A 26154-nucleotide genomic window follows, 5' to 3' on the forward strand; every position below is an offset into this window, starting at 1 on the left:
AGCGTGAGGCGACCAGGGAGCTGGAAATAGCTCATTGCTGTCGGACAACAGAGAGAGAGAGAGAGATGGGGAGCATGCACAGGTCAAGTCACAAAGGACGCTGAACCCCAACAAAAGGACTGGGCCCATTGATGTGAACAGGCTGGAACATGCCTTTGGTCTAAAGTTTTGAGCGCACAAAACTTTATTTAAAAAAAAAAAAAGAATGAAAAGAACCTGCATGTACGAGAGATTTCTCCTCCTCACTTCAGGACATGAACCGAATCACGGCTAAGGAAATCTTTTTTTTTCCCTTTTTTTGAATAGCGGTTTTTGAAGTTCCCAGATGACCCCAAAGTTAGCAGTGAGCTCCTTGATCTGCTTCAGAGTCTGCTGTGTGTCCAGAAAGAGAGACTGAAGTTCGAGGGTCTCTGCTGCCACCCTTTCTTTGCCAGAACGGACTGGAACAACATCCGTAACTGTGAGTACGCGCTCCTTCAGCCGGGGTTTGGGATTGAGAACGAAAGAGGGCCTTCAATTATTTACAGCCACAGAGAGAGCTAATGATACAGCCATCTTCGATGACTATAGCCATCTTCGCAGAAGTGGGTCGGTTACTAAACCCCATCTCTCCATGGCCACTAGCACACTTCTAAGAGTTAGAGGTGCAAGTGGCAGAGTTCAAGGGTTGTTCCTGGGCCTGTCAGGTCCTTCCAAGAGGAAACACAGCCTGGCTATTTCATCTTCCTAAGGGGAGTGTGCTTGGGGGGCGGGGTATGTGTGAAGAGGCAGAGGTTGGCAGCTGGGGCTCTGCCTGGGGCCCGAGCCTGGGATGAGACTAGGAACACCTGTGTTGATACACTTCCTCCAGCCGTGCTTCTCTTTGCTCAGAAGCATGTGGAATCTGAACCCGCATACATTCAGGGACTCAGTCACACCTCGCTGTATAATCAGTGTAAACTGAAATCAAGTCATTAAGAGCAAGAATCTGATTTGCCATCAACAGCACCAAGAAGCGCGCTCGTTTATTTATCCTTATGAATCAGTGATTTTTGTTCGGAAGTCTTTTTCTATTTACTTTGTTGTTGATTGAAGGTGACCCCGTGACCTAGCCCAGTGATCAGCACAGAGCAAGGTGTTGGCTGTCCTGTTGCATATCGTGTTTATTTTATTTTTGGTGCTGCTGGGAGACAGGGCAAGTGGAAGCTGTTTTTTTTAGGTGGCAAGTCTGAGCTTCTAATTGGAGCTGTGATTACAGGTTGAAAGTTCCCAATCAAAAAAAGAAAGAAAGAAAGAAAATACTCCAATATCTGAAAGTTTTGAGCATCAAGATGATATCCCAGGTGGAAAATTCCCTCCTGAGTATACCCTCATGAGTGTTTGCATTAAATATATAAAATTACCTCTGTGCTTAGACATGTATTTAGGATGAGGGACTCTGTAACCTCTTATGCCATCAGCTGAGGTGTAAGAATGGCTAGCATCTTGACTTTTTCCTGTTACTCCAGTAAAGTACGCAAGGAGAAAGGGTCTACTCAGCTCACAATTCAAAGTTATAGACCAGCTTTGTGGCAAAGTCAGAGTGGTGAGAGCTTGAAACAGCTGGCAGTTCATATCCACAGGCACTGGTGGTTGCTGCTCAGCTCAGCTCAGCTCAGCTCAGCTCAGCTCAGCTCAGCTCAGCTCAGCTCTGCTCCTCTCTCAGCTCCAACAGTCCAGGCTCCCACCTAGGGAATGGTGCCGCCCACAGTGGGCGGCTCTTAACCACTTGAGTTAACGTCAACAAGGTAGCCTCCCACAGGTGTCCCATTTCTTAGTCTAGGTTTTGTCTGGTTGACAACAATACCACTGTTGGGATCTAGTATTTTGAGCCAGAGGCCGTTTTGATTTTTCTCTAACCACCTGCTGAGGTATTTCAGCAGACTGTATTTCTATAGAGCCTTTCTGACAGCTTTTCTTCTGTGTGCTAGCCTTCTGTCACTGCGGTAAAATATTCAAGGAAAATCAACCTGAAGTGAGAGAGAGTTAATTAAGGCTAAGGATTTTCAGAGGTTCCAGCCCATGGCCTCTGTGCTTTGATGCCCTGGGCCCGTGGTGGCTTAGTGCTCCACGGTGGGAGCATGCAGTGTGAGGCTCATCTACCTTGTGGTGGGTGAGAATCCCAAAGAGGGGAGGAATTGTACCTCAATATCCCCTTTGGGGTCCTGCAGTGACCTCACCCACCCAGCAGGCCCGGCTTAACGAAGGTGCCACTACCTCCCAGGAGTGCCATAGTATGGTGACCAAGCTTTCAAACCTTTGAAAAGAGACGTTTAAGCCCTAAGCCATAGCATTGGGTAGACACGCTGGTTCATTTTTTTTTTTTCTAAGATTCAGACAATTCCCTCCCAGTTTCCCGAGATGAGACTTTCTAATCAGTAATATATTTTCATTTGCTCGTGGAAAGATTTGATAGACTATCCTTTAGATGTTATTCAAGTCCTTAATCTTTCCTTGTCTTGCCTTTTTTATCTCATCTTCTTGAACAAGCAATTAATGTTTTTATGCATGAGCTTGCTAATTATCCCTAACAACACACTTCCACTTAGGTGAGTCGGTGAATGGTGGTTAATTATCTGAGTAACTTTATTTTGTGTTTTGGTAGGACTTCATGTTGGTTTAGCCAGGAGAGTTTACCCTCCCTGATAGGGAGGGGGCGTTGGTCCCAGGGACAAGGGACAATGCCCCTCCTCTTTGGATCCCTAAGTCCAAGGCTGCCCAAGTTTGTCCGAGTATAAAATGACACATCAGTTGCATGTACCGGGCAAGCATCATCCTGTCTGCTTTCAGTCGAGTCTGAGAGACCTGCCTCAACACCTGATATGGAAACGTCCCGAATAGTCATTGTGATGTTTCATTTAGGGACTCGGGGACCAGAAGCAGCAGCATAGGGAAGGTGCTCAGCATAGACACAGTGTCCCTCCAGTGCTTTGAAAGAAAGATTTTATTTTACTTATGTGTGCACTTATGAGTGCAGTGGCCTTCGGAGGCCACAGATGATTAGACAGCAGAGGTCTTTCAGAAGGTGGAGAAAGGGCTGCCGAGGTGGCTCACTAATTAAGAGCGCCTGCTGCTCTTCCAGAGGACCAGAGTTTGGTTCCCAGCACGCAAGCACACACGCGTGCGCACACACGCATGCACCCACGCACACAAACCCAAATCCAGAAAGATCTCGAGGCTTTTATTGACTGCCAGCTCCTGGTGTAGTTAAGTGGTTCCAAAGATTTACAAAACAGGTTTGCTTACAGAAATTCTCTTAATTTCAGTTAACCGTGTATTTGGTACTATCAGACTTCTAGAAAAGTTGCAGAACCGACACAGTACCTCTGGACCTTAGAGCTGACGCGGTACCTGTGGAGCTCTTGCTTCCTCTGTGGATGGCTCTGACAGAACAGCGGCTCCCTTGTCAAAAACTCAGACTAAAATTGTCTTCTAATATTCTACTCAAACCAGCTTTTACCACGCGGGTCCCTCTCCTGTCGCAGAGCAGATCACATGGTGTTTGTTTTGAGGTGCTCATTCCAGTTTAGGGTAGCTCTCTCTGAGGCTTGGTAGGTGCCCGGTGAGCCCCGCCCATACAGAGATGGTATGGCCTTCATCCGCTGCCTGCTAGCAGGTGTTTCTCCTTTCTCTTTGTGTGTCTGCAATCAGCTCAGGGCCTTGTGAATCAGAACACAGCGCCGTACGCGAGATCTGAGCTGTTTTCTAACATGAATTATGCCTTTGTCCAGCTCTGTCCCTCACAAACACACACGGAACAACTCTCATCAGCCCAGAGACCTCACGGCCATCAGCCTTCCCAAGTTTACGGTCAGTGGCGTCAATGCCTTGTGATTCCCAGCCCGCTGAACACTTCCAGTTCCCACAACAAGATATTGTTCCTTGATGAAAGCAGCATTAGCCTCTTTGCCTTCTCACCTCTAATTCTTCTTTTTCTTGTTGTAACCAATGAAAGGAAGCGCTTAACACAGCAGGTAATAATCGTCGAAAATGCATTATCTCAAGAGGTGGTCCTGGCGGGATGCAGACGTGCAGTTTAAGAAGAGTCCAGGCAGGTTGATTGACACCATGGGGTGGGGGGTGAATGGGGTGGTGGGGTGGTAGCAGGGGAAGGAAGACTCACTTCTGCTTCCCCTCAGGGGCAGGCAGAGCATCCTTGCCCTCCTAGGTGCAATAGCCCATGGCCCAGGCATCTGACCAGTTCAAGTGTTTCTTATTCTTCTGCTAAGGCAGTGACTCTGAGGAGTTACTGTTGCACAGGTGTGTGCAGGCAGCCATGCATGGCTCAGATGGTTCCCCGCTTCACGTGACGATGGTGTGTCCTCTGGCTTCATGTGACGATGGTGTGTCCTCTGGCTTCATGTGACGATGGTGTGTCCTCAGGCTTCATGTGACGGTGGTGTGTCCTCTGGCTTCATGTGACGGTGGTGTGTCCTCTGGCTTCATGTGACGGTGGTGTGTCCTCTGGCTTCATGTGACGATGGTGTGTCCTCTGGCTCCATGTGATGATGGTGTGTCCTCAGGCTTCATGTGACGGTGGTGTGTCCTCTGGCTCCATGTGACGGTGGTGTGTCCTCTGGCTCCAAGTGACGATGGTGTGTCCTCTGGCTCTGGCTTGTGACACTATCTCAGGTCAGAGCTCCAGGTCTCAGCAAGGACTTTTTAACCCAGCAGCTGCTCAGGGCTATGCAATGCTGCGCCAGTGTTTCAGATTCTTCTTAACCTGGCTCGATTTCTCTAGGGTCCTGGGAGCCAGTCGGGGCTCTCCACCTTCCTACCTAGGGGGTTTCCTGGCCGCTGTCTGCTCCCGTCAGTGGGAAGGTTCTCCTGTCTGGGACTTCCCCAGAGCACATCTTTTAACTTGTTTCCCCTCAATGGAACTGGCACACAGGCACCTTTCCCCCAAGGCCTCCACCGCTCAAGGATGACAAAGGCGTGCCCGTGAAGTCTCTCCTTGAGCGTCGTCGTGGGTGGGGGGTGGAGGGGCGCTTTCACTCCTGACATGATCCTCTCCCTGTTCTCAACATGAAGCAGTCCTTGCCAGATTCTTGCGGTTTTCCAGGTCCGGTAGCATTTGTTAGCAGAGAGTACAGTTTCTTTTGATCCAGCCACAGTGACTCAGTGGCGAGCCCATGCTGACTGTACATTGAGCCAGTTTTCCAAATAGATGTCACTTTCCCTGCTCTCCCTGGCCTCAGGCAGGTAGGAGCTGGACTGTGAAAATCTGCTCACACAACTGTAAACCTTCTTTTTAAAATCGCAGACCTTAAGCAGTGTGGGGTGCATTTATTTTATCTCACTATAAGACATTGTAATATGTCACATGGTATTGCTTCAAAACCTTTGGGTGTTAGATCCATCTTACAGATGTGGATAATACTGTAACTTGCTCAAGCTCATATGGAGAACCAGTGTGGTTTTGAGTCCCATGGATTGTTAGACTTAAAGTTCCCTGCTTTGTAGGTTCCCTCACTGGGTTACTGAGTAACACATGCCTGACCTTACCCAAAACACAGACCGTAGACTCCGGACCTGGAAACCCTTCTCCACTAGGAGCACCTGCCCTTGTGATCCTTCGAGTCTCAGAACTAAGCTGGGAAAGGACATGGGACTGATGTTGTGCCTTAAAAGTTTGGATCCGCAGCCCCAAGGGCGTGGCACAGACTGTCCTGCTTATTTAGAGCAGGGTCTCCCAACTTTGGCACTGCTCACGTGTGAGGACAGACGATTCTTAGTTGTAGGGCTGCTGGGTGACCTGCAGTGTTCCTCTCAGCATCCCTGGCTTCTACCCACAATGCCAGTTAGCATCCCCCTTCTGTAGTTGCGAGACTCAAAAAATGTCTCCAGAGGTTGCTCTTGGTCTCTTGAGGGGGAGACTCAAGGGATTCAGTTGTAGCCCGTGGAGAACTTCATGAGGAAGAACAACATTCCAGTAATGTTAATTCCCCAAGACCGCTACTGCTAACGAGCCCTGGAACTGTTGCTGGGGTCAGTAGGACGTTCCTACCCGGACTGTGGATTTCTACTCGGATTCCATGGACCAATAGCACTGTCGTCACCTGGGAGCTTGTTAGAGATGCAGAGGCTCGGTCCTAAGTTGGAAACTGTGTTTTAATAAGATCCCTCGGTGAGCCCTGTGCATATTAGGGTTTACAAAGCTACAGGGGAGGAGAAAACCAGATGTGCCAGGCATCTCTTCTTGCTCATCTTTGAGGGTCTTCCTCATTTTGACTTTTAGGCTCTGAATGGGAGGAGGAGGACTTTTTTGGCTAAGGACTCCCATGGGTGCATGTAACTGCTAAGAATCGTTGACTTAATTTTAAAATTTGTCATTTGCTTATTTATAAGAGTGTGCGTGTGTGTGTGTGTGTGAGAGAGAGAGAGCATATGTGTTTATGTGTATCGGTGTATGTGAGTATATGTGCGAGCATGTGTGAATATGGGTGTGAGCATATGTATGTGTGTAAGCATGTGTGTGTGTGTGTGTGAGCATATGTGTTTATGTGTGTGAGCATATTTGTGTGTGTGTGTGTGAGAGAGAGAGAGAGAGAGAGAGCATGTGTGTGTATGTGAGAATATGTGTGCAAGCATATGTGTGTGGTTTTGGGGGGTGTACACATGAGCCTTGGTGGTATGAGAATGGAGGTCCGTGGACAACTTGTGAGAGTCAGTGGCCTCCTTTCACCACGTGGGTCCTGGGAATTGAACTCATGTCATCAATTTGGCAGCAAGCACCTTCACCTGCTAAGCCTGCTCACCAGCCCAGAATTTTTGGATTTTTATGCCGTACCCCTGAGGCACGTAAAGCTTTTCCCTCAGATAGATGGTGCATCCTTCAAGATGATGCTATAACCTCTTCTTCATTTGATAGCCAAAGGGAATTTGCTTCTTTCTCTCTGTTCCCACTTCACTGTTGTCTCTCCCTGTCAGTGAAGGATGGGGTAAGCGTCCTTCATTAATACCTCTTAGGCAAGTATTAGATTGGAATGCTAAGCCCCTGCTATGTGCCAGGGATCTGCACATAGTTTCCTGTTTAACTTTCTGGACTATTCTATGGTAATATAAAATACCATCACCTCCTGTCCTTCAGACCATGTCCTTGTTCTGCTTCTTAATAACTTAGGTGTTCAAACTGGCAGGATATTTCTGCAGATGATTGAAAAGAATGAAGCCAAGGCTTCGTAAGACCCCCGTCTCCAATGGTTATTTCTTGTGGACAGCATTTGTCTCTCTCCCAAACAAGACTCCCTTATAGCGGCAACACCTGCCTTCCGTTTCTGTACTTGAGCGTTTCGCCTGCAACACGGCGCGTTGTGTGGTGATCACTCGCTCCCTCTTAGCCTCTTTTAAAGCTGCCAGGTTCAGAGCTCCCATTGCCTGGCCAGGCCTCTGGAAATGCCTCGTTTTGTCAGCTACTGTGAAGAGGATGCAGGTGAGCCTCTCTTTATGGCTCGGCTGACCCTGAAATGTGTCTCTCTGCCAGTCTCCTCCTGGTCTGCATAGGAACGAGAGGAAGCAAGGAAGAAAAACTGCAGCCCCCTGGGTATCAGCAGCTGGGAGCAGGAGGTGGAGGGGAGGGTGGGTTGCTATAGAGCATGCAGGAACTTAACTGGCCGGAACGTGGCAATGGAATGACAGAGAGATCCAGGCAGGACTTGGTAGCCTCTTAGGGAGTATGCAGGGGATATTTATGCGTCTCCTGGGGGCTGTTCTGTTTTTACACAGTAAGTGATGAAGAGGAGAAATAGGCTAAAAGGAGCTAACTGCTTATGAATTAGGATTATGGGCCTTTTCTCCTTAGCAAGAGTTTGGAGGCCACATCCAGCGATATTAAAAGTATATATTCTGCATTATAAATGGAGACAACTTGCTCTAGAGAAGACTGCAGTGTTAAGATGCAGGAGCGTTGTGATCTGGGTGAAGGGTATTTCAGGCTCAGGAAATAAAGTACTGGTTCAGAGTCCAAACAAGGGAATCTTAGTCTGTGGCCTATGGAAGGGTGGTCTGGGAATCTAGGTTTCCTGGTGGGCTTAGCGAGGAGAGTCACGGGGAGCATTAAGGGAGACACGCTTCAGGAACGGTGGAGGGCTGGAAGGACTTGTTCTCGAAAGACTTGGTTTTCTAGACACTGACTCGTAGGGAATCTCCTTACTGTTTTTCCCATACCTAAGGCCCCTTGTGATGTGATGGACTGTGTCCCTCCGATGTGTGCCTCTCCGTGGGGCTGCTTTTTTTTTTTCTGTACCCTTCAGCCCAAGCCAGTGGTCTAGGCCCAGATTTCAACTGGATCAGTCAGTTCCAAATGAGATAAGAAGATGCTTTTCCATGGAGAAGATGGGCCATGAGAATAGGTTTGTTAGGAAACCCAGAAATTGGACACCCCCACCCCCCATTCAGCTCTCACTTGCTGAAAGCTCTTTCATAAACAAGCAGGCACGGAGATGATTTGGCCAGAGATTTGAAATTATATTAAACATCTGGGACTCTTCAGCAGCCAACTCTCCAATCAGTTCTATGAAGAGTGTTGATTGCATTCACACTCATTCTCTGAGGGTGAAGGTTGGCTGGAAGCAAAGGGGACTGCTGCGGAAGTCACAGGGATGACATCCTAAGGACAGAGCAGGTGGCACAGGTGGTCCATGGCTGAGGGGGTGGTGGCAATGGTTTCCGTTGTGTAAATCCAGAGACAATAAAATATGGCCAGTGTTATGCACCCTGGTAGTGGAGACTCAACTTGTAGCACTCAGAGTTGGAGACCTGAGACAACCCTCCCTGACTTACAAAGGGACACATCACCCAGACTGGCCCCTAGGAGTGTTCAGTAACCTTTGAGGCTGATAAATATGTCCATCCCACAGAAGACTGTTAAACTTGGCTTCATAGGCAGGCTGGCCTTGCCGCAGAGGCCTCTGGGAGCAAGGACAGGAGCCGGTTGACTGAGTGCCTGCCAAATCTGAATGTCGGCATCGAGAAGAGGAGGTGCTGAACTGGGACCTGAGAAGAGGAGGTGCTGAACTGGGACCTGAAAAGGCACAGAGTCCTACCTCCTAGTTAGACATGGCCAGCGATCGCTCAGCTCTGCGGAGTGCCGTGAGCTCCTTCCTCGAGGAAGGGGCAAGTGAGGAGGAGACTGGGTGTGTTTGTCTAATTCTTCCCCCTTGCAGGAAGGAGGAGGCAGAGTAGTTGCTCCCTAACCAGGACGGGACAGAGAGTAAAATACCTCCACTCCAGCAGTGGGACATAGCTTTGTTGAAGAATAAGAGACACACAATGTCTATGTGTACAATTTAAACTTGGATATGCATTTAGACATGTGACGCCACCACCAGGTGGAAGCCGAATAAGCTTCCCCCCCCCCCCCCCCCCCCGCAAAACATATGAATTAGGATTTATAGACTGTTTCTCCTCTTCCCCGTGACCCTCCATGGCCCTCCCCTTTGTCCTTCCTCATCCCGTCCTTTGACCCTAGGAACAACAGAACTGACCCCAAACATGGTGGGTAGTTCTGCTTGTATCCCTAGAGTTCTTGTCTGTCTTCTCGTACTCCACGCTGTTGTCACGTTCCTCCTGCTGAGGGGTGGCCCACAGTTCACTGCTTTTTGTTGTTGGGTTGGGGAGTCTGTTGTTTATCTCATCGCCTGCCAGGGGACATTGGGGTTATCTCCAGCTTTTGGCCCCTGAAATATGATTGCTCTTACCACGTGCGCTATGGTTGGCAGATGCAAGCATCCATTCCTTTCTCTGGTCTAAACAGGGATGGAGTGGTCAGATGAGCTGGTACACATGTTGACCTTTTCCATAGTAGTTGCTCCATTTTACACACCCTCCGCAGCAGTGCCCGTGAGGCTCACTAGGACTCTGAACGGCTGGAACCAGAGTCATCCGTGTCTTGGGGTATAGTCAGCTGTGGAGGTAGGCTTAAGTTGTCCTCCCCTATGATCCCGATGTGAAGGTTTAGAGGTCTGGGGAGACAGCTCTGCTGGTAAAGTATGTGCTAGTGCAAGCGGGATGACCTGAGGTTAGATGCCAGCTCCATGTAAAAAGCCAGACTTGGCTTGCTCCTGTGATCCCAGTGCTGGGGAGGTGGAGACAGGAGGATAGCTGGCGTATGTGGGCCAACTAGTCCAGTCAGATTGGCAAGCACCAGGATTAGTGACAGACTCCGCTTCAAAAACTAAGGTGGAGCGTGATTAAGTAAGATACTAGACATTGAATACACACACACAAACACACACACACTCCTGTACCCACAATCACATATACCCAAATACAACACACACATGAGATCTTCTGAACTTTCATACATACATGGTCACACACACACGCCCACACACAAACTGACACACACTCCTGTACCCACAATTACATATACCCAAATACAACACACACATGAGATCTTCTGAACTTTCACACATACATGGTGTCTCTCTCTCTCTCTCTCTCTCTCTCTCTCTCTCTCTCTCACACACACACACACACACACAAACACACACACACACACACACACAGAGCTATGACATTGGACTTGGTAAAGAAGCTATGCAACTATCCCTTAGAATACACTCAAGTTCAGAATTTTCTCCCTCACCTCAGCAGGGGTAGAGAGGTTTGGTGCTTGTTCCTCTGGCTCCTGTAAACTGCAAATTTAGCTCGGCTGGCCTAGCAGGGCACAGTCAAAAGCACCGCAGTGTCTCGAGTCACACAGATGCATACAAATGTAGGGAGCGCACATTGATGCCAGGAAGAGATGTCATTGGTCACTCCCGAGGAGCTGAGGCAGCATCTTCACTACTCTGACGTTGTTAATCCAGCGGCAGCCTGCCTTTGTCTTTGATCGTGTGCCTGGGCAACCAAAGGGTGGATGTGCTAGTACGTGGGAGGTGGAGTAGAGTGTCTGAAGACCAGGAAGTAAACGGCTAGGAGGAAGTAAGGCTAGGAGATAGAGACCAGCCTGTGTGTGGAGTGCATCAGGAGGAAAACTGGAGAGGAAGTGCTGGTGGGGGAATCTGGGTGACATCAAACTCATGGGCCAGTTTTCACATCACAAGAAGTGAGGTCAGGGGCTCTGTGCTCCTGAGTGCCATGTGACAGCGAGCTGACAACCCATCCTTGGTGATGCTCACAGAAAAGGGGCACATGGACGCCCAGAAAGTTGTGGGTTTATCTGCCAATCAACAAGAAACACAGGGGACAGACACCTTACATGATGCTCCAAGGGAACTGGCCACCAAGTCCAGAGTGTGAGAAATTCTGCAAGGTTCCTTAGACAGATGCGTTCTTTTTCCCCTTAGGAAGAAGAGTGTTCAGGTTGAAATAGACATCAAACTGGAATACGAGCCCGCTGGTTTCTGACTTAAAGAGGCATCCTTTGAAACACAAGGGGAAAACTGAACATAGTGTCAGGTGTGGGGTGGGCAGTTTGTCACAGGTGTGTGTGTGTGTTAGAGGCCCTGTGGTCATGTGTCTTGCTTTTTTTTTCCCCCTTAAGTATTTTAATACATTTATGTATATGTGTTTGTATGTGTGTGTATGTGTGCCTGTGTGTCCCACGGTGCATGTGTAGAGGTCAAAGGACACCTTTTGAGAGTTGACTTATTTATCCTGAGGAGCCTGGGCATCACTTAGGGGTTTGACTCTCACGGTGAGGCTCCTCACCCCCTGAACCACCTCACAGGTCCTGGTTATGTGTCTTCTAAGGCCTTTCTCTAGGACTGGTGAAACGGCTGAGCAGGTTAAAAAATCTACTCTCCGGGGTGGTGGAAGGAGGAAACGGACTCCCGAGAGTTGTCCTCTGATCTCCACCTTCACGCTGTCATGTACCCCCATGCCATACATACCTGCACTCAGAACAGGGACAGCAACAATAGCAACAGTTCTTAGAAGTTCTTATCTGTAGATAGTAGTTCTCAATTGACAGTGAACATGACAGTCTTCAAGGTTTTTTTGATAGGTTGGGGGTGCCGTTGTGGGTAGAGACCAAGGCTATGTGTAATTCTGCAAACCCCATGTCTTAGTCAGGGTTTCTATTCCTGCACAAACATCATGACCAAGAAGCAAGTTAGGGAGGAAAGGGCTTATTTAGCTTACACTTCCACACTGCTGTTCATCACCAAGGAAGTCAGGACTGGAACTCAAGCAGGTCAGGAAGCAGGAGCTGATGCAGAGGCCATGGAGGGATGTTCTTTACTGGCTTGCTTCCCCTGGCTTGCTCAGCCTGCTCTCTTATAGAACCAAGACTACCAGCCCAGAGATGGCATCACCCACAAGGGGCCTTTCCCCCTTGATCACTAATTGAGAAAATGCCTTACAGTTGGACCTCATGGAGGCATTTCCTCAACTGAAGCTCCTTTCTCTGTGATAACTCCAGCTGTGTCAAGTTGACACAAAACTAGCCAGTACACCCCACCAACAAGGACTTTCCCAGTTTTTAATGTCAAGACGCCACTGATGGGAGACCCTGGACTGGAGCATCCTGCTGCAGCAACAGTGGGTGCCATATTTGTGTCAGCAGCAGGAGAGGGCTGGAGCTGCCAAGGTTGGAGCTGGGGGACAGCCATCTTACTTCTTGGATATCTGTGGGCGTGAAAGTTTTGGTTTTTCATAAACATTTATGAGTAAAAAGCCTCAGCCAGGTTCAGTGGCACATGCCTTTAATCCCAGCACCCAGGAAGGTGATGAGGCAGCCATTGAGTTCAAGGCCAGCCAAGGCTACATACCATGTATGCAAGAAAAAAATATGATAAAACTTTCAGGTGTTGGAACTCGGGGACCGAGATGAAGAGGACCACAAAGAATGCAGCCTCTCCATGCTCATGGATGCATGTGGTTCAGGGGAGAAGCATTGAAAATCAAGATTGCTGGGGTTTGGGAGCAGATCGGGGGGTGGGGTTTGGGATGGGGTACGGGAACAGGGACACACCTTCTTGCCTTCTGCTGAAAGGTGTCCCAATGGATATCACCTGACAGAAACCCTCCAAATGCAGACCAGCAGAGAAGTGCAGTCATGACTCTCTTGCAAACTGGAAATGTTCCTCTTTTGAGTATTTCTGGCCTAATGTAGTTGCTCACGGATTGCTGAACACCTAGCCAAGGGAGAGTGAGGAAGAGTCGATCTATGGTGGAAAAATCTGGTTCAGTTGCTGACCAGAGGTGGAGGGAGCGCATCTCTAAGTGTAAACGTCTTTGGGGGAAAGTACTTCAATGCAGAGTACTTAATAGTTTTAAAGATTCATTTGCTTTTAAAGCAGGTTTGTGTGTGTGTGTGTGTGTGTGTGAGTGTGTGTGAGTGTGTGTGAGTGTGTGTGTGTGTGTGTGTGAGTGTGTGTGAGTGTGTGTGTGAGGGTGTTTTCCTTGCATGGATGTCTACGCACCAGATGCCTCTCTGGTGCCATTGGAGATGAGAAGAACGGCTTACTCCCTCGGACTGGAGTTGCAGACCAGACGGTTGTGAGCTACGGATGTGGGTGTTAGGGATTGAACCCGGGTCCTCCGGAAGAGCAGCCAAAGCTCTTATCTGCTGAGGCATCTCTCCAGCCTGGGTTTTTTCTTTCTAATTTTTAACTATTTCTGTGTATGGGTGCATTTATTTGCATTGGTATGTGCACACATGAGTGTAGGTGCCTGAAGAGGCCAGAAGAGGGCGTCAGATCCTCTAGAGCCAGAGCTCCAGGTGGTTGGGAGCCACTAGATAAACGTGCTCGAAGCCAAACTGTTGTCCTTTGGAGGGACCACAACTGTTCATCTCTCCAGCCCCCAAGCACTTAACGCTGAGGTCAGAACACTCAGATCCTGCCACCCATGGCGATCCTCACCTGAGGGGATATTGGCCTAGCTGTTAGCGGACAGGTGCCAGCATTCTTTAGATTGATTAATTGATGGAAGCAAACTTTCATATGCTAATTTCCTTATTTATCTCAAAGACAGCATGGTAAAAATTGATCACCAAGACAGTTACCTTAAAGTCTATTCCTGGCTCTCTGGGGAGTCGAAGAGACAGGTCACATTTACTTACACGGCGGTCACAAACTGGTGTTGTGCTATGTCAGATTCTTGATTCTTGTATAATGTGAGGTTGGATGGGTCAAGTTATCCTCACTACTCTTGTACCCCAAAGAGAGGGGATCAGGGGGTGGGCCTGAGGCTCTGGGCAATGGAATCTCTTCTCATGGGCTGAATTACATATCTGTATTTGACTTAACTTCCTTGCCTGCATTGTTTCCGTGAGAGCTCAGATAAAGCTGTCTTTCATGTCTCTCCACTCTAGTCCTTCTCTCATAGGAAGAACACATCCCCGGGTGTTTCCGAGGTCCCTGCTCACCACATCCTCCCTCTTGGAGCCAGTCGTCACTCACTTCCCGAGTATGCAGTTGGTCACATTGACTGTTACAGACCTGTCCGTCTTGGGCAAAATTCTAGTACCGACCCCCTTCTGCCCACCACTATGAAAGATTGCATCTGTGCAATCCGCTAAAGACTCTCCCTGATATTATCTTCAGTCGAGTTCAATCCTGGACTTTCTCTTCAAGATCAGCCTTACCCACAGCTCTCTTGGGCTGTCACTCCAGCTATGGGCTTTAAAGCACCTCTCCTCCCCACTCGAGTTCACGGAGGGAGCTTTTAGCTAGCTCTTGAGATTCCATCCCTCCCATGCTACCAGCTTTGTGGAATATTCAGAAACCCTTTTATACCTCTGCTTTTCACACCTACAGCCCGACCCCTTAGTGATGCAGACAGCTCCCTCTCCAGCTCAGAGCTTCCTTTATCGTGTAAGTAAGATTTTTTTTTAACATCTTCATATTTGAGCGTATACTCTGCTTTGTCCATCAAGGGGTAGGGCACCATGAAGCTGGAGTGAATTGAAAGCGCCTTTGATTGTAGCTCATTAGCTGACCGTTACCAACATCAAGTGGCGGTTCTGATTTGTGACGTCATCACACCCTTTACTCATGACTTTGTCCTTTGTGACACAGCTTCTGCCACAATCAATTCAGTACAGTGTCTGTCAGTCACTGGGATGGGTGATTAAGAGTTCAGGAGTAGACTTAGCTCCCCTCCCTCTCCCCCCTTCCCCTCCCCCTCCTTCTCTCTCCCCCTCCCCGACTCCCCCTCTCCCCTCCCCTCTCTCCCCCTCCCCAACTCCCCTCTCCCCTCTCCCCCTCTCCCCCTCCCACTCAGTTTTTGGAGACAGTGTTTTGCTGTGTAGTCCTCTCCAGCTTTGTAACTATTGCTTCTCCTGCCTCAGCCTCCTAAACCGTGGGAGCCACCATGCCTGGCTTTTCCTTTCTCACCCTTTTTTGAGAGATGCCGGTTCTTCATGTGCAGATGAGTACTCTGAAGTATATCACCACCTGAGTTTCATACAAGTGCTGTGTTGCACGGAGTGACACATCAAGTCTGAGAAATTAGCCCACACCCCGGGGGTTCTTGTCACGCGTTCCTCCAACAGAATCCATATTAAACACTGACTGAGGGCGGCGGGGTGGTGCTCTGATAGGTGTTCAGCAGCGCACGGCATTCCAGGTCTTTCTTAGCAGAAAGGAGATTCCCCTGCAGAGAGCTGGAGACAGTAGACCCAACCAAGATAGGCTTGTCTGCGGCTGTAGAAAAACAACAGGTGGGAACGGAGAGCTCGGTGGGCCGTGAGCCAGGAGGGCAAGGGCCCTTATGTCACTTACGCCTCTTATGGCAAGACACCTCTTAACTTCACTACTGTTTAAAAGAAAACATGTTTGAAGACAATACATTTTCTCCTCTAAAGATTTTAATGAATGTCAGGATTAGAGAAGAGAGGGTCGGAAGGAAGGAGGACTTGGGGTGGGGGTGTTTATGAAGGGAAATTAACTATAGTCCTTAAAATAACCTTTGTGTCTGAGAGCCTCGTTCTATCTTATAACCAGGGGTGGGGTGGGGCTCCCCTCAAAGTTACCTCTGCCACTAAGGGGGATGTGCCGCGCCTCCACCCCAAACATTGTTGGTTTATTTTTAAAAACACAGGGAAAGCTCCCCCCACCCCCGTTTTTCCCCCACGTTTTACACTGAGCAGAGGCTTAATGTCTTGCTGCGCATTCGTCAGTGTGCTAGGCATGTTGTGTGAGGAGAGCCAGCGACTCCATGACAGACACCTTGACAGTGTACCGCATAGGTACTCATTACCATACTTTTCAGATGGAACGATCTCGGCTTTAAAGCCTTTTCGGTCCATCCAAACATCAGGCACTGGATGGAGAGGCACACGCAGGCCAGTCAGACATGCCTTTGCTCGATGCATGCCCGGTTGGCAGTATCACAATGTGCTGGGTCAGTGTAAATGTAACACACTGCTCACCATTTCAGTGAGATACTAATTCCTTTTTTTTTTTTTTTTTTGCCAAAGGGAGAACACAGTTTTGTTTATTTACACGTGTGTGTAGTGTAGGTGCTGCCACATGTGCTGCCGCCGTGCACGTGTGTCAGCCACCGGGCCACCTCCTGCGGTCAGTTCTCTCCGCTTTGCGTCCTCCTGGGGCATGGTCTCTCTTGCTCTTCTTGCTGCTGTGCTGCGTTCTGCAGGCCGCTTCACCTGTGAGCTTGTAGGCGTTCTCCTGTCTCCATCTCTAGCTCCGTCACAGGAGGGCCGAGAGTTGGGCTGTCCATGGAATCTGAGTGCGGGTTGTTAGGTTTGCGCGGCAAGCATTTCTACCCACCGAGCGCCCTCCAGCCTCATCCTCCTCTCCTAAATTGTATAAAGGTCAACACAAAAGAAAACAAAACGAACCATGTGGCATACGACGTCCAAGAACTATTCTCGGCTTCCTGCCTCTCCCATCAGTGTGGTGTCAGACATGTAGGTTTTAGGCTTGAGCGGGGTTTGGGTTTTTTGTTTCCATCTGTATCAGAAGTGAAGTAGTTCACTAAGGGAAGATGCAGAAGGGACGGGGGTATGCTACACCGCTCCTTTGGCTTGGCTTCAAGAGGGCGAGAAGGGACCCAGAGGCTGAGGGTGAGGTTGCCCGTGACCTTTGTGAGAGAGTGCTCTCTTGGCTGAGCGGAGCTCAGGGTGATGGAGGGCTGCCTGCCCGGCCCCTTCCACATGCTGCTCTCTGGGATTCCATCCCTCACTCCCTCCGCTCCCAATGAGAGCTGTGCTCAGACTGTTCCCTGGGTGCCAGAGGGTGATGGATCGGGCCTCTTCTGTGCTGACAGTGGGCGCAGTCTCCACCTAAGAGGGGCCGCTAGGCCGTCTTCCCCCGCACCCTCTCCCATCTAACGAACTTGTCCCGACCCTACACGGTTGTTGTTTCGAGATGTCGTATCCAGGCTCTTAGCTTTCTCACTCTGTGTATGTCTCAGAGCTCCTGTGCCTTCTGTCTTCTCGCTACCGTGGGGGTGGTCTACAGGAACTCCCTGAGCTGGGCGCCTGTGATTCACCTAGGGTGGGGCATTTCTAGCCAGCCGACCTTGCTGACCCTGCATCTACAGAGAGAGTGTACTCCTCAAGTCTCCCTGGTGGGTCACTGAGCTTATCTGTAGCTCATTTAACCTGCTGACCTGTTTCCTTTCCGTTTTGCTGTGATAAACACCGGGGCAGTAGCAGTTTTGGGGGAGGGAAGGCTTTATTCAGCTCAGGCTTCCACCTGATGGTCGGAGTGTGAACTTGGAGTAGCCAGTCACATCATGTCCGCAGTCCCCGTCAGAGAGAACTCGCGCATGCGCGCTGTTGCTCAGCTCATTTCTTTTATACAACTGAGGGCTCAGACCCAGGGACTCGGGCCATCCATTTTAGACTGGGGCTCCTCCCGTCCATCATCAATGAGAGCATAATCATAAGAACCCTCAGGCCACCCTGATCTGGACAGTCTCTCCTTGGGACTCTTCCCAGATGATTCTCAATTGTGTGACGTTGACAGTTCATTAGATCTGCATTTAACATTGAGTTTTCAACTTTACTCCTTTAAAAAAAAACATTTATTTTTATCATTTGTGTGTCTGTGTGCGAGAGTGTCCGGGCAGGCCTCCCGCAGGGAGATACAGGTGGTTGTGAGCTGCCTGCAGTCCGCTGTGGGTATGGGATCAGGTGATCTCGAATCCTCTGCAAGAACAGCATCTGCTCCTAATCTCTGAGCCAGTAACAAGACCTTACCCTTCTGGATGCCTTTCAGGTGTTCTTGGTTCCTCATTCTTGGGTTAGAATATCAACTTACTTCTGTGATAAAGCAATATGTCTACTCTGTTTGGTGTTTTGACACAGAGGCTCGCTGTATAGCCTAGGCTCACATTGAACTCACAATTTTCTTGCCCTAGCTAGGTTTCTGGTGTGCGCCACTGTGACCGCCTCTCCTGGCCCTTCAGGTCACTTTCCTCTTTCATCGTGTTGGCGCCCAGCCTTGGCATGTCCCCAGGATACTCCAGAACTCCTTGTCTGCAGACTATGGGGACGAGCCAGTGCACCTGGCTTAGCTTGCTCTTTTCTTAGGCTTCAGAGAGCTGGCTCTCTCACCTCAGTCTCAGTGCACTCTCTATGGAAGAAGGGTAGCCCTCCCCCTGGCCGAGTGTGTTCACACGCACTCGCTCAACACTCGCGTGTGCCGCTGTTCATTTCCCATGCTCCCGGATCCCATGGAGCCAGCTGCCCCAGCTGCAGTTTCTAAGTAGCCACCCTAGCTCTTCCCTTCTAAAGGGCCTAGATGAGGGGGTGGGCATCCTCACCCTTCTTGGGGCATTGGCTCATTTCTGGGCCACTTCTTCAGCTTTGAGGCTGCGGCTTCTCAGGTTGTGTGAGCCTTCGTTTGCTGAGGACCTGTTCTGAACTGACCACCTGGCAAGAGGTTGACGTCTCTAGCTTTTAATCTGTGCTATCAGTTCTCCCTTCTCTCAACTTGAAAATTATCTCACCTTTCTATATACCCCCCACTCCCACCCCTCAGTGCTGGGGATTGAACTCAGGGTCTTGCCCATGCTAGGTAGCATTCTACCACTGAACTATATTCTCAGCCTGTTGCGCACACGTGTGTGTGTGTGTGTGTATGTGTGTGTATGTGTGTGTATGTGTGTGTGTATGTATCTGTATGTGTGTGTATGTATGTATAAATGTATATGTGTGTGTATGTATGTGTGTGTATGTGTGCATGCAGATGTGTGTTTCTGCATGTAGAGGCCAGTGGACAGTCTCAGGTGTCGTTTCTTAGGTATCATTCACCTTTAAAAAATGAAAACAATGTTTTCTGTATCTGGTTTTGTCTGTGTCTATGGCTATGCCTGCATATGTTCCAGATGCTTGTGGAGGCCAGAAGAGGTCATCAGCTCTTTGGAGCTGGAGAGAAAAATGGTTATGAGCTGCTGTAAGGAAGGCAGGAATTGAACCCTCATCCTAGAAGAGTAGAAAATGCCCGTAACCACGGAGCCACCACTTTAGCTTTTCCCTTCCTCTCTCTGAGACGTGATCTCGCCCTGGCCTTGAACTCCCCATGTAGGCCAGGCTGGCCAGCCATGGAATGCCAGAGATCTTCCAGCCTCCACCGCACCGCTCAGTGCTGGTGATGAGGCTGTGCCATCCTGCTTGGCTTTATTTATTTGTAACCTGTGGGGATTGTACTCAGCCCCTTATGTTGGCTGACTCAACTCTCCAACCTCCCCACAGCCCCCAGAGACCGAGTCTCGCTATGTTCCTTGAGTTTATCATCTGTAGCCCAGGCAGGCCCTGGCCTTCTGATCCCCCTGCCTCAGCTGCCCGAGTGATCAGGTGATAGGCCTGTACTGGCAGCCCAAGCCTCTTTTCTAATCTTGACCGCAGTAATGCTTTGAGCATGGCAGAACTTTACAGATGAGCCTTATTTTATAGTACAGAAATTCAGAAATCATAATTACTTCACTGAGGGTGGCTCCTACCTCTCTATTAATCATCTTCCTAACACAGAAATGGAATTCTATTTTCGTCTCCTACAGATAAATTAGTATATAGTGGAAAGGGATTCAACTTCTGCGAGGAATTATAACGCCATGGTAGAATTAACACAAACACTCACCTTGGCGTGCCTGTGCCTTGTATAGCAGAGACCGACTCTACTCAGCGCAGATGCCGCGCTGTCTCACTGGACTTGAGCGGCTGCTAAGGTCTGCCACATCATGCACTGTACGCCAGCAATGATAACGGCCACAGGTCACCTTCATGGGTGTTCACCGAGTGCCAGAAGCCACACTGAGCACTTTGCATAGATTCACCTAACAGTCAGGTGCAGAGGCAGGAGAATCACAAGTTTGAGGCCAGCCTTCACTGCTTAGGGACACTCTTTCAAAGCCAGACATGACCTCCCCACAGATGCCTACAGAGGCTGAGTGCCTTTCCCAGGGTCATAGAACTGGAGTGGGTGGAATTGGGAGCCATTAAGCCACCATGTTTCTGTATCAGAGTCACCTACGTATTTCAGTATGTTTATCTCGATGTCCTTATCTTGGGATGGAAGCACTTCCTTTTGGTCATCATACATTGTAATTTCTGTGATTTCAATTTTAATCTTCCAAAGGAGGGATTGGGTGAGCACGGGCAGTCAGATGGGGTTTGCACCACCATTAGATTTGCACCCCAACCCCCCCCAACCCCCCGCTTATGGGTGTGCACAGGGGATGCGAACCCCTGCATCCAGTCCCAGTTCCCTTCCCATAAGCTAATGTTGAAAGCGTTAAGCCCCGGAGCTTCTGACTCCAGCAGGGAAGGCTGAGCTGCTCCCCGGAGAGCCCGGAGGTGTTAGATAAGTCTCTGTTAGCTCGCATTTCACATTCCCTGATCTTCTCTTCCCCACCTCACCTCGGTGCACCTCGGAGACTGTTCTTTTGCATATCCCAGAAGCACCCGCCGCCCCTCCGCGTTCACCTCCCTCTTCCTCCGCACCCCTCCACATCACTCCGGTTACTTCTCTGCCTGGCACTGCTTTGACCGTTGTCCCCGGGGATGCTTCGGCAACAGCCAGCTCCTTCTGAGTCTGTGGGGCTGAAGGCGTGCTTGCTGCTCACCCCCCACCCCACCCCCAGCACAGAACTCTGTCTGGAAAACAAGAGGTTAAAAAAGAAGTCTGGACCGTGAAGGGCTGTGACAACTGTCCTAGGGGGAGCTCTAGCGAGCCCTGGCGGGCAGTGACTCATGCGGCTCCGTCACTCAGATCGGCATTGGCCCCTGCCACGCAGGGTGGCCAGGTGGGGTTACCGCCAGAGCACGCACTAAGGAGTGGGGAGGTGGTAGCATGCAGCCTGCACTGCGGGGGATGTGATGCCGGCTTGCCAACTTCCCCCTGCCTGGTCCACTGCGGACGTCCCAGCCTGCAACCATGGTAACACTTCTGACTGGAAATGCCCCTGGGAGCCCCCCACGATGGGCAGCCTCCTGGTGACTGATGGACAGCCGCTCACGCGTCTGAGTGAGAGAGCCTAGTAGGTCTGCAGGCGGCAGAGACGATGTGATTCCACCCCCCCTCCCCAGCTGGGAGTCATGCCATAAGAGGTAGGAGCCTCACCACAGATGTGCGTCTGTGGGTCTCTATGTACCCCTCACCGGTGCTGGGTGCTGTAAATCACTGCAACTTTATCTGGCTGTCTTTTGATTATGCTGGTTGAACTGCGGTGGATTCGATGGGCAGGGGTGTGTTGAGGGGAGTGGGGGTTTTGGGGGGGGAGATAATGAACTAAAAAGGAAAAAAAAAAGTGGTTAATAGGATCTCTGAGTAGACTCAGCTGGCTATGAATGAACCAGACTGCAGCGGTGACCCAACCACGGTTGTACAGCTTTCTAAGCCCACCGTCCTGTTCTCTCCCCTCATTCTGGCTAAGTCATGAGACATGCACGTCTTCCATCTGACAGCCATGCATATCACCAACTATTAATCATTTTAGACCTGTCTGGAAGAGGGGCTCAATGGGCTTAGGTCACCCGGCACCCTGGCACTCCAGCGTCCAGGGATGGAAGGCTGCTGGAAATAATGAGCCAGGAGCTGCCTTCCCTGGGTGAGTTGCCCAAGCACTTCAGCGGGGGGGTCCAAGTGACCTGTCTGAGTTTATCTTTCACCTCACCCACTGCCCAGAGAGGCAAGCTGTCTGCGGGTTGGTGGCCATGTTGGCAGCGAAGGGGTTAATCTCTTGTTGCTGTAGGAGCCGAGGCTGGGTCTGCCTGCGCTAGGAGCTGGGTTGAAAGCAGTCGCTGCAGTGCTGTCTCCAAACGCCTAAGGAGTAAGGCGCTTTTTCCCCCTCTGCAACAGTGTGGAATTCTGAATTTTTTCTCCCCCCCCCCCTTGTTTTTCTTTTAACCAGCTCCTCCCCCCTTCGTCCCCACCCTCAAGTCTGACGATGACACCTCCAATTTTGATGAACCAGAGAAGAATTCGTGGGTTTCATCCTCTGTGTGCCAGCTGAGCCCCTCGGGCTTCTCAGGCGAAGAGCTGCCGTTTGTGGGATTTTCGTACAGCAAGGCACTGGGGTATCTTGGTAGATCTGAGTAAGTGACGGTGACTCTCTGGGGGGACCTGCATGGATGGCCGGTACACAGAGCCAAAGGTGCTGATGCTGGTGCTGTGGTGTGCTGTGCTGTGCTGGTGGGAGGGTTGGGGGAGTGCGTCGGAGGGAAGCCTCTGGGCTGCCTGTTTGGGGCTCGTGGGGCTAGACTGTTGATGCTCGGTTCTGCATGGCGTGTCAGGTGCCTGTTCCTCCTGTCCATGGCATCTGAACAGTCAGCTGGGCACTTTGGGTTAGTTTTTTCCATCTTTAGTCTTATTTAGAGGGAGGAGAAGAGTGGGAGATTTCTAGCAGTGCAGATACCCGGTTAAAAGGGGAACCTTGGATGAGTTAAACTGAGCTGTCTGTCCATCCATCTCAAGAGAGAGGATGGCCGGAACCCTGGCTGTATCGGAAAGGATCCGAAACACGGGATCTCATCAGCCTAAAGGGTTTCCCAATGGGTTTAACCGAGCTGCAAGTGGCTGAACCAGAGCTCTAGCAGAGAGATGACGCTGGGCTCCTGTCCAAGTATGCTGCAAGATCAGGGATCTGGCAGCTGAGCCATTCCAAGTAGGGAGAGAGCACTGGTGGCCAGAAGAAGCCCCGTTCCTTCCTGTGAGCCCCCAGGAGCAAGTGTGATGCAGCCGGCAACTAAAACCCTAAACAAACTCGGCAGCTAGAACGAGCAATAGAGATGTGCTGTAACCCTCCTGACCTGGGAATCGTCCTCTCTCGTCTGATAGGAAGCGTTCAGAAGACGGGGCAGACGGGGCTTGCTTGAAGGGTCCTGATTTCCAGACTCCTAGAATCTGTGTTAAAAACAGCTGCCTTGGGATGTAGGAGTTGGATGCCATTCTGTCTTCAGGGGAGCAATTTCCCCTAGGAAGGTCTCAGACCAGCTATGTTGTTCTCCAGGTTCCTTAGCTCCCTCACACCGAGGCTCTTGGGGGAGATGCTGCCCACTTAGAACACATTTTTTTTTTTAATTCTCATGGGTAGATTGATTGCCTGTTTGGTGTGTTTATAGCTTAGATATTGATTCGAAGGGATATGGTATTGGCTCCTGGATGGTGTCTCCCCACAGGTACAATTCTGAGATTCTTAAAAGATAGTAGATTTTCACATAGAATTGAGCATTTGATATAAGCTGGGGAGAGTGTGGGCCGTTCTTGATTTTTGACAGGGGCTTTTTACAATGAGAGATGCCAGGGTAGGCTTGCTTTCTTACCTTGTCTGAGGTCTGGGTTTAAAATCCAGGTGGATGTTGGCATCGTCAGGTCTGCCTTTTTTGCTAATCTTACCACCAAACGCAGCCCAGAGGAAGGCAGGAGAGGCAAAAATCTTAACTCGCCATGGAATGTGCCATCATCAGTCAGAATTGCAGTGGTCCAAGCAGGGCTAGGAGGTTTGATGTTGTTGTTAAGGACCCAGGCAGGAGCCAGAGGCCCAGTGGAGGAGGGTGCATACTTAGTGGGCAGTGTAACCTTGACACAACAGGCTCACTGAAGGTCACAGATCCTGACCAGGAGAAGATGTGTCGGGAGATGTTGCTGGTCTGGTTAGCAGTGGGCCAGGTGTGTTGAGAGAAAGCTGTCTGATGATATTATTGATCAGTGATCTCAAAAACCTGGGAAGCCTGGGTGGGGGAGTGAGGTTTCAGGAGCAATGATGTGAGGGAGCCCAGCACCACGGCTACTCTGAGACAGAGTGTGATTAATTGCTTGTTATTCAGGAAGACTCTAATTGCATCTTTCTACTTCTCAGAAAGCTGGGAAAGGGAGGTTTGTCACAGGGGCCTCTCAGCGTCAGGGCCCAGGCACTGGGTAAATATTTGTTGATTGGATTTACTCATGAGCCGGTCCCCCTGGAATGTGTTTGTGTTGCTCTCTGATTTTTGAAGGTTTGCAGTTTCACCTTTGGCCGTCCAGAAACTACCCCCCCCCCATCCCTAACGCATCCAGCGAGCTTCTGTTTGTGCCCCGGTGTTTAATAAGATCCTCACGAAAATAACATTCCTCATAACACAGCCGTCGAGTTTGTTATCTGGAAGATGTAACTGAAGGCGTCTTATCTTTGGGGGAACTTGATGCTCTTTTTCCATGGCAGTTCAGGGCTGGAATCAGCTTCCTCTGTCGTGCTCGGTGGTGTTGCTGTTGGACCTGGCTTCTTTGCCGGGGGTGGTTTGGTGGGCGAAACCTTCAGCCACAGTCTAGAAATCCCGTCCACCTGTTGGTTGTAGGTGACACCCCCTGCCCCTGGGCATGTTGGATCATAGTTTATTGGGAAGCCAATAAAAGAGACTCAGATGAGATTGCGCAGGAGATCCTGCAGTTTCATAGACAGAGGTGGTGGCATGGTCTCTGGGTACTACCTTTGCCCTGTAGTGACACCGCTCTCTCCCTGCGTTTCCCTCCTCTGGCTTCCTGCTTCCATCACCACAGGCTTGTATTTACCCCACAGTTCCTCGCTCGCTCTTCACACCACCGAGGAAACTGCAGATCCTACTTCCTGTGCTGCGCTAGGGAAATTGACCCCAGATTTGTTAGCGGGGAACTGAATGGAACGCACATTCAGAAGCGGGGCTGAATGGGCCAGCGCTGTCCACGGGGACCATGGCCTCAGGAGTGACTCACGTTGCTGTGCTCCGGTCGCCCCTCACATTTCAGGATCTTCTTTTGCATGGGGACCCCAGACTATTTCTAAGCCAGCCGTTCAACACATTGCTAAGTTCCGGCTCAGCCAGAAGCCAGTCAGTCTCAGGGTGTGGGTGAGTGGGGCATAGGGAGAGCTTCTCGCTGCCCAAGTGGGGAGCAGAGGAGCCTGAGGAGAAGCAGAATTGTTTGGTTGGTGGTCTTTGGTGGAGTTAGCTTTGGAGAACATCCACGCCAGTGACTCTTTTCCTGTCCCCTCCCCCCCGACAACCCCCAAACGATGCTGGGCATTGACCCAAAGGCCTTGTCTGTGCTAAGCAAGCACTCTACCACTGTGACCATTGAGCTACACCACATCCCAATCCTTTCACCTTTTACTCAACAAGAACCCAGCTCCTTCCCCATGCTTTGAGTGCCATGAGCCCCTATCTGCTTGAGCTGTACAGTAGCAGGGTAGAAACAGAAATTCGTAAGTGGAAGGTTTATAAATACCATGAATCCTAGTATCATGGTGTGTCGTGACCCCCCACCCCTGAGCTGTCAGCACAGGGTTTCTTTATGTCTATCTTTCTTCCTGGACTGCCTCATTGTCTTGGGTCAAGTCAGGGTGTTTCTTCAAGGTGATGTGACCTTGATGAGGCTGGCTTTGTGAGTCTGAGGGGTCTGAGTGAGCTGTGTCAGGAAGGATGCTCTCTTTCTTCTGCCATCCAGGCACTCTCCTTTGAGCGGATCTAAAGATACCGGGATTGAACCATCCCTTCAGACACGGCAGAAGATCAGATGGCAGGTTTTCAGTGCCCCTTCCTTTCGGGATTGGGAGTTGTTTGCATGGTAATGTCCTCAATGGTGATATGGAAAGCAGTATGCCTTTCTAAAGAGCTTCTAGGAGGACAGACCAAAACATAAAGCATTTATTGTCATACCTGGTACAAGAAAAGGCCTGTGACTGTCTCCCGTTCTGTTTCTTGCTATTCTAAAGACCAGTCTATATATTTATGTAGAACTCTTCCATATGTCCTGAGAGACTATG

General features: G+C 50.0%; 1 protein-coding gene and 1 long non-coding RNA gene across 34 annotated transcripts in view; one reads left to right on the top strand and one right to left on the bottom strand.

Annotated features, from left to right (window-relative positions):
* Cit (citron) overlaps positions 1-26154 on the top strand; it is a 163730-nt gene that overhangs the window by 41124 nt on the left and 96452 nt on the right. For 22 of the 32 annotated variants that reach the window (XM_006530131.2, XM_030254099.1, XM_006530146.3 and 19 more), the window contains 2 exons: positions 307-460; positions 22291-22474. In XM_006530131.2, the coding sequence (XP_006530194.1) occupies positions 307-460; positions 22291-22474 (338 nt within the window). Of the gene's footprint in view, positions 1-306; positions 461-21399; positions 21488-22290; positions 22475-26154 lie in introns of those variants that run through there. The other 10 variants (XM_006530150.4, XM_006530149.4, XM_017320644.2 and 7 more) reach the window with 2 other exon arrangements.
* On the bottom strand, positions 15211-22261 carry Gm42008. 2 transcript variants are annotated; one of them, XR_003955981.1, is made up of 3 exons: positions 22054-22261; positions 20019-21668; positions 15211-16729 (listed from the first exon to the last, which is right to left on the bottom strand). It is a non-coding gene; the product is annotated as a predicted gene, 42008 (long non-coding RNA). The 2 variants fall into 2 exon arrangements; XR_878705.3 differs by lacking the exon at positions 22054-22261 and having other exon boundaries at positions 15416-16729; positions 20019-20214; positions 20798-20871.

Source organism: Mus musculus, chromosome 5 (assembly GCF_000001635.26).
Source record: "Mus musculus strain C57BL/6J chromosome 5, GRCm38.p6 C57BL/6J".
Classification (NCBI taxonomy): Eukaryota; Metazoa; Chordata; class Mammalia; order Rodentia; family Muridae; genus Mus; species Mus musculus.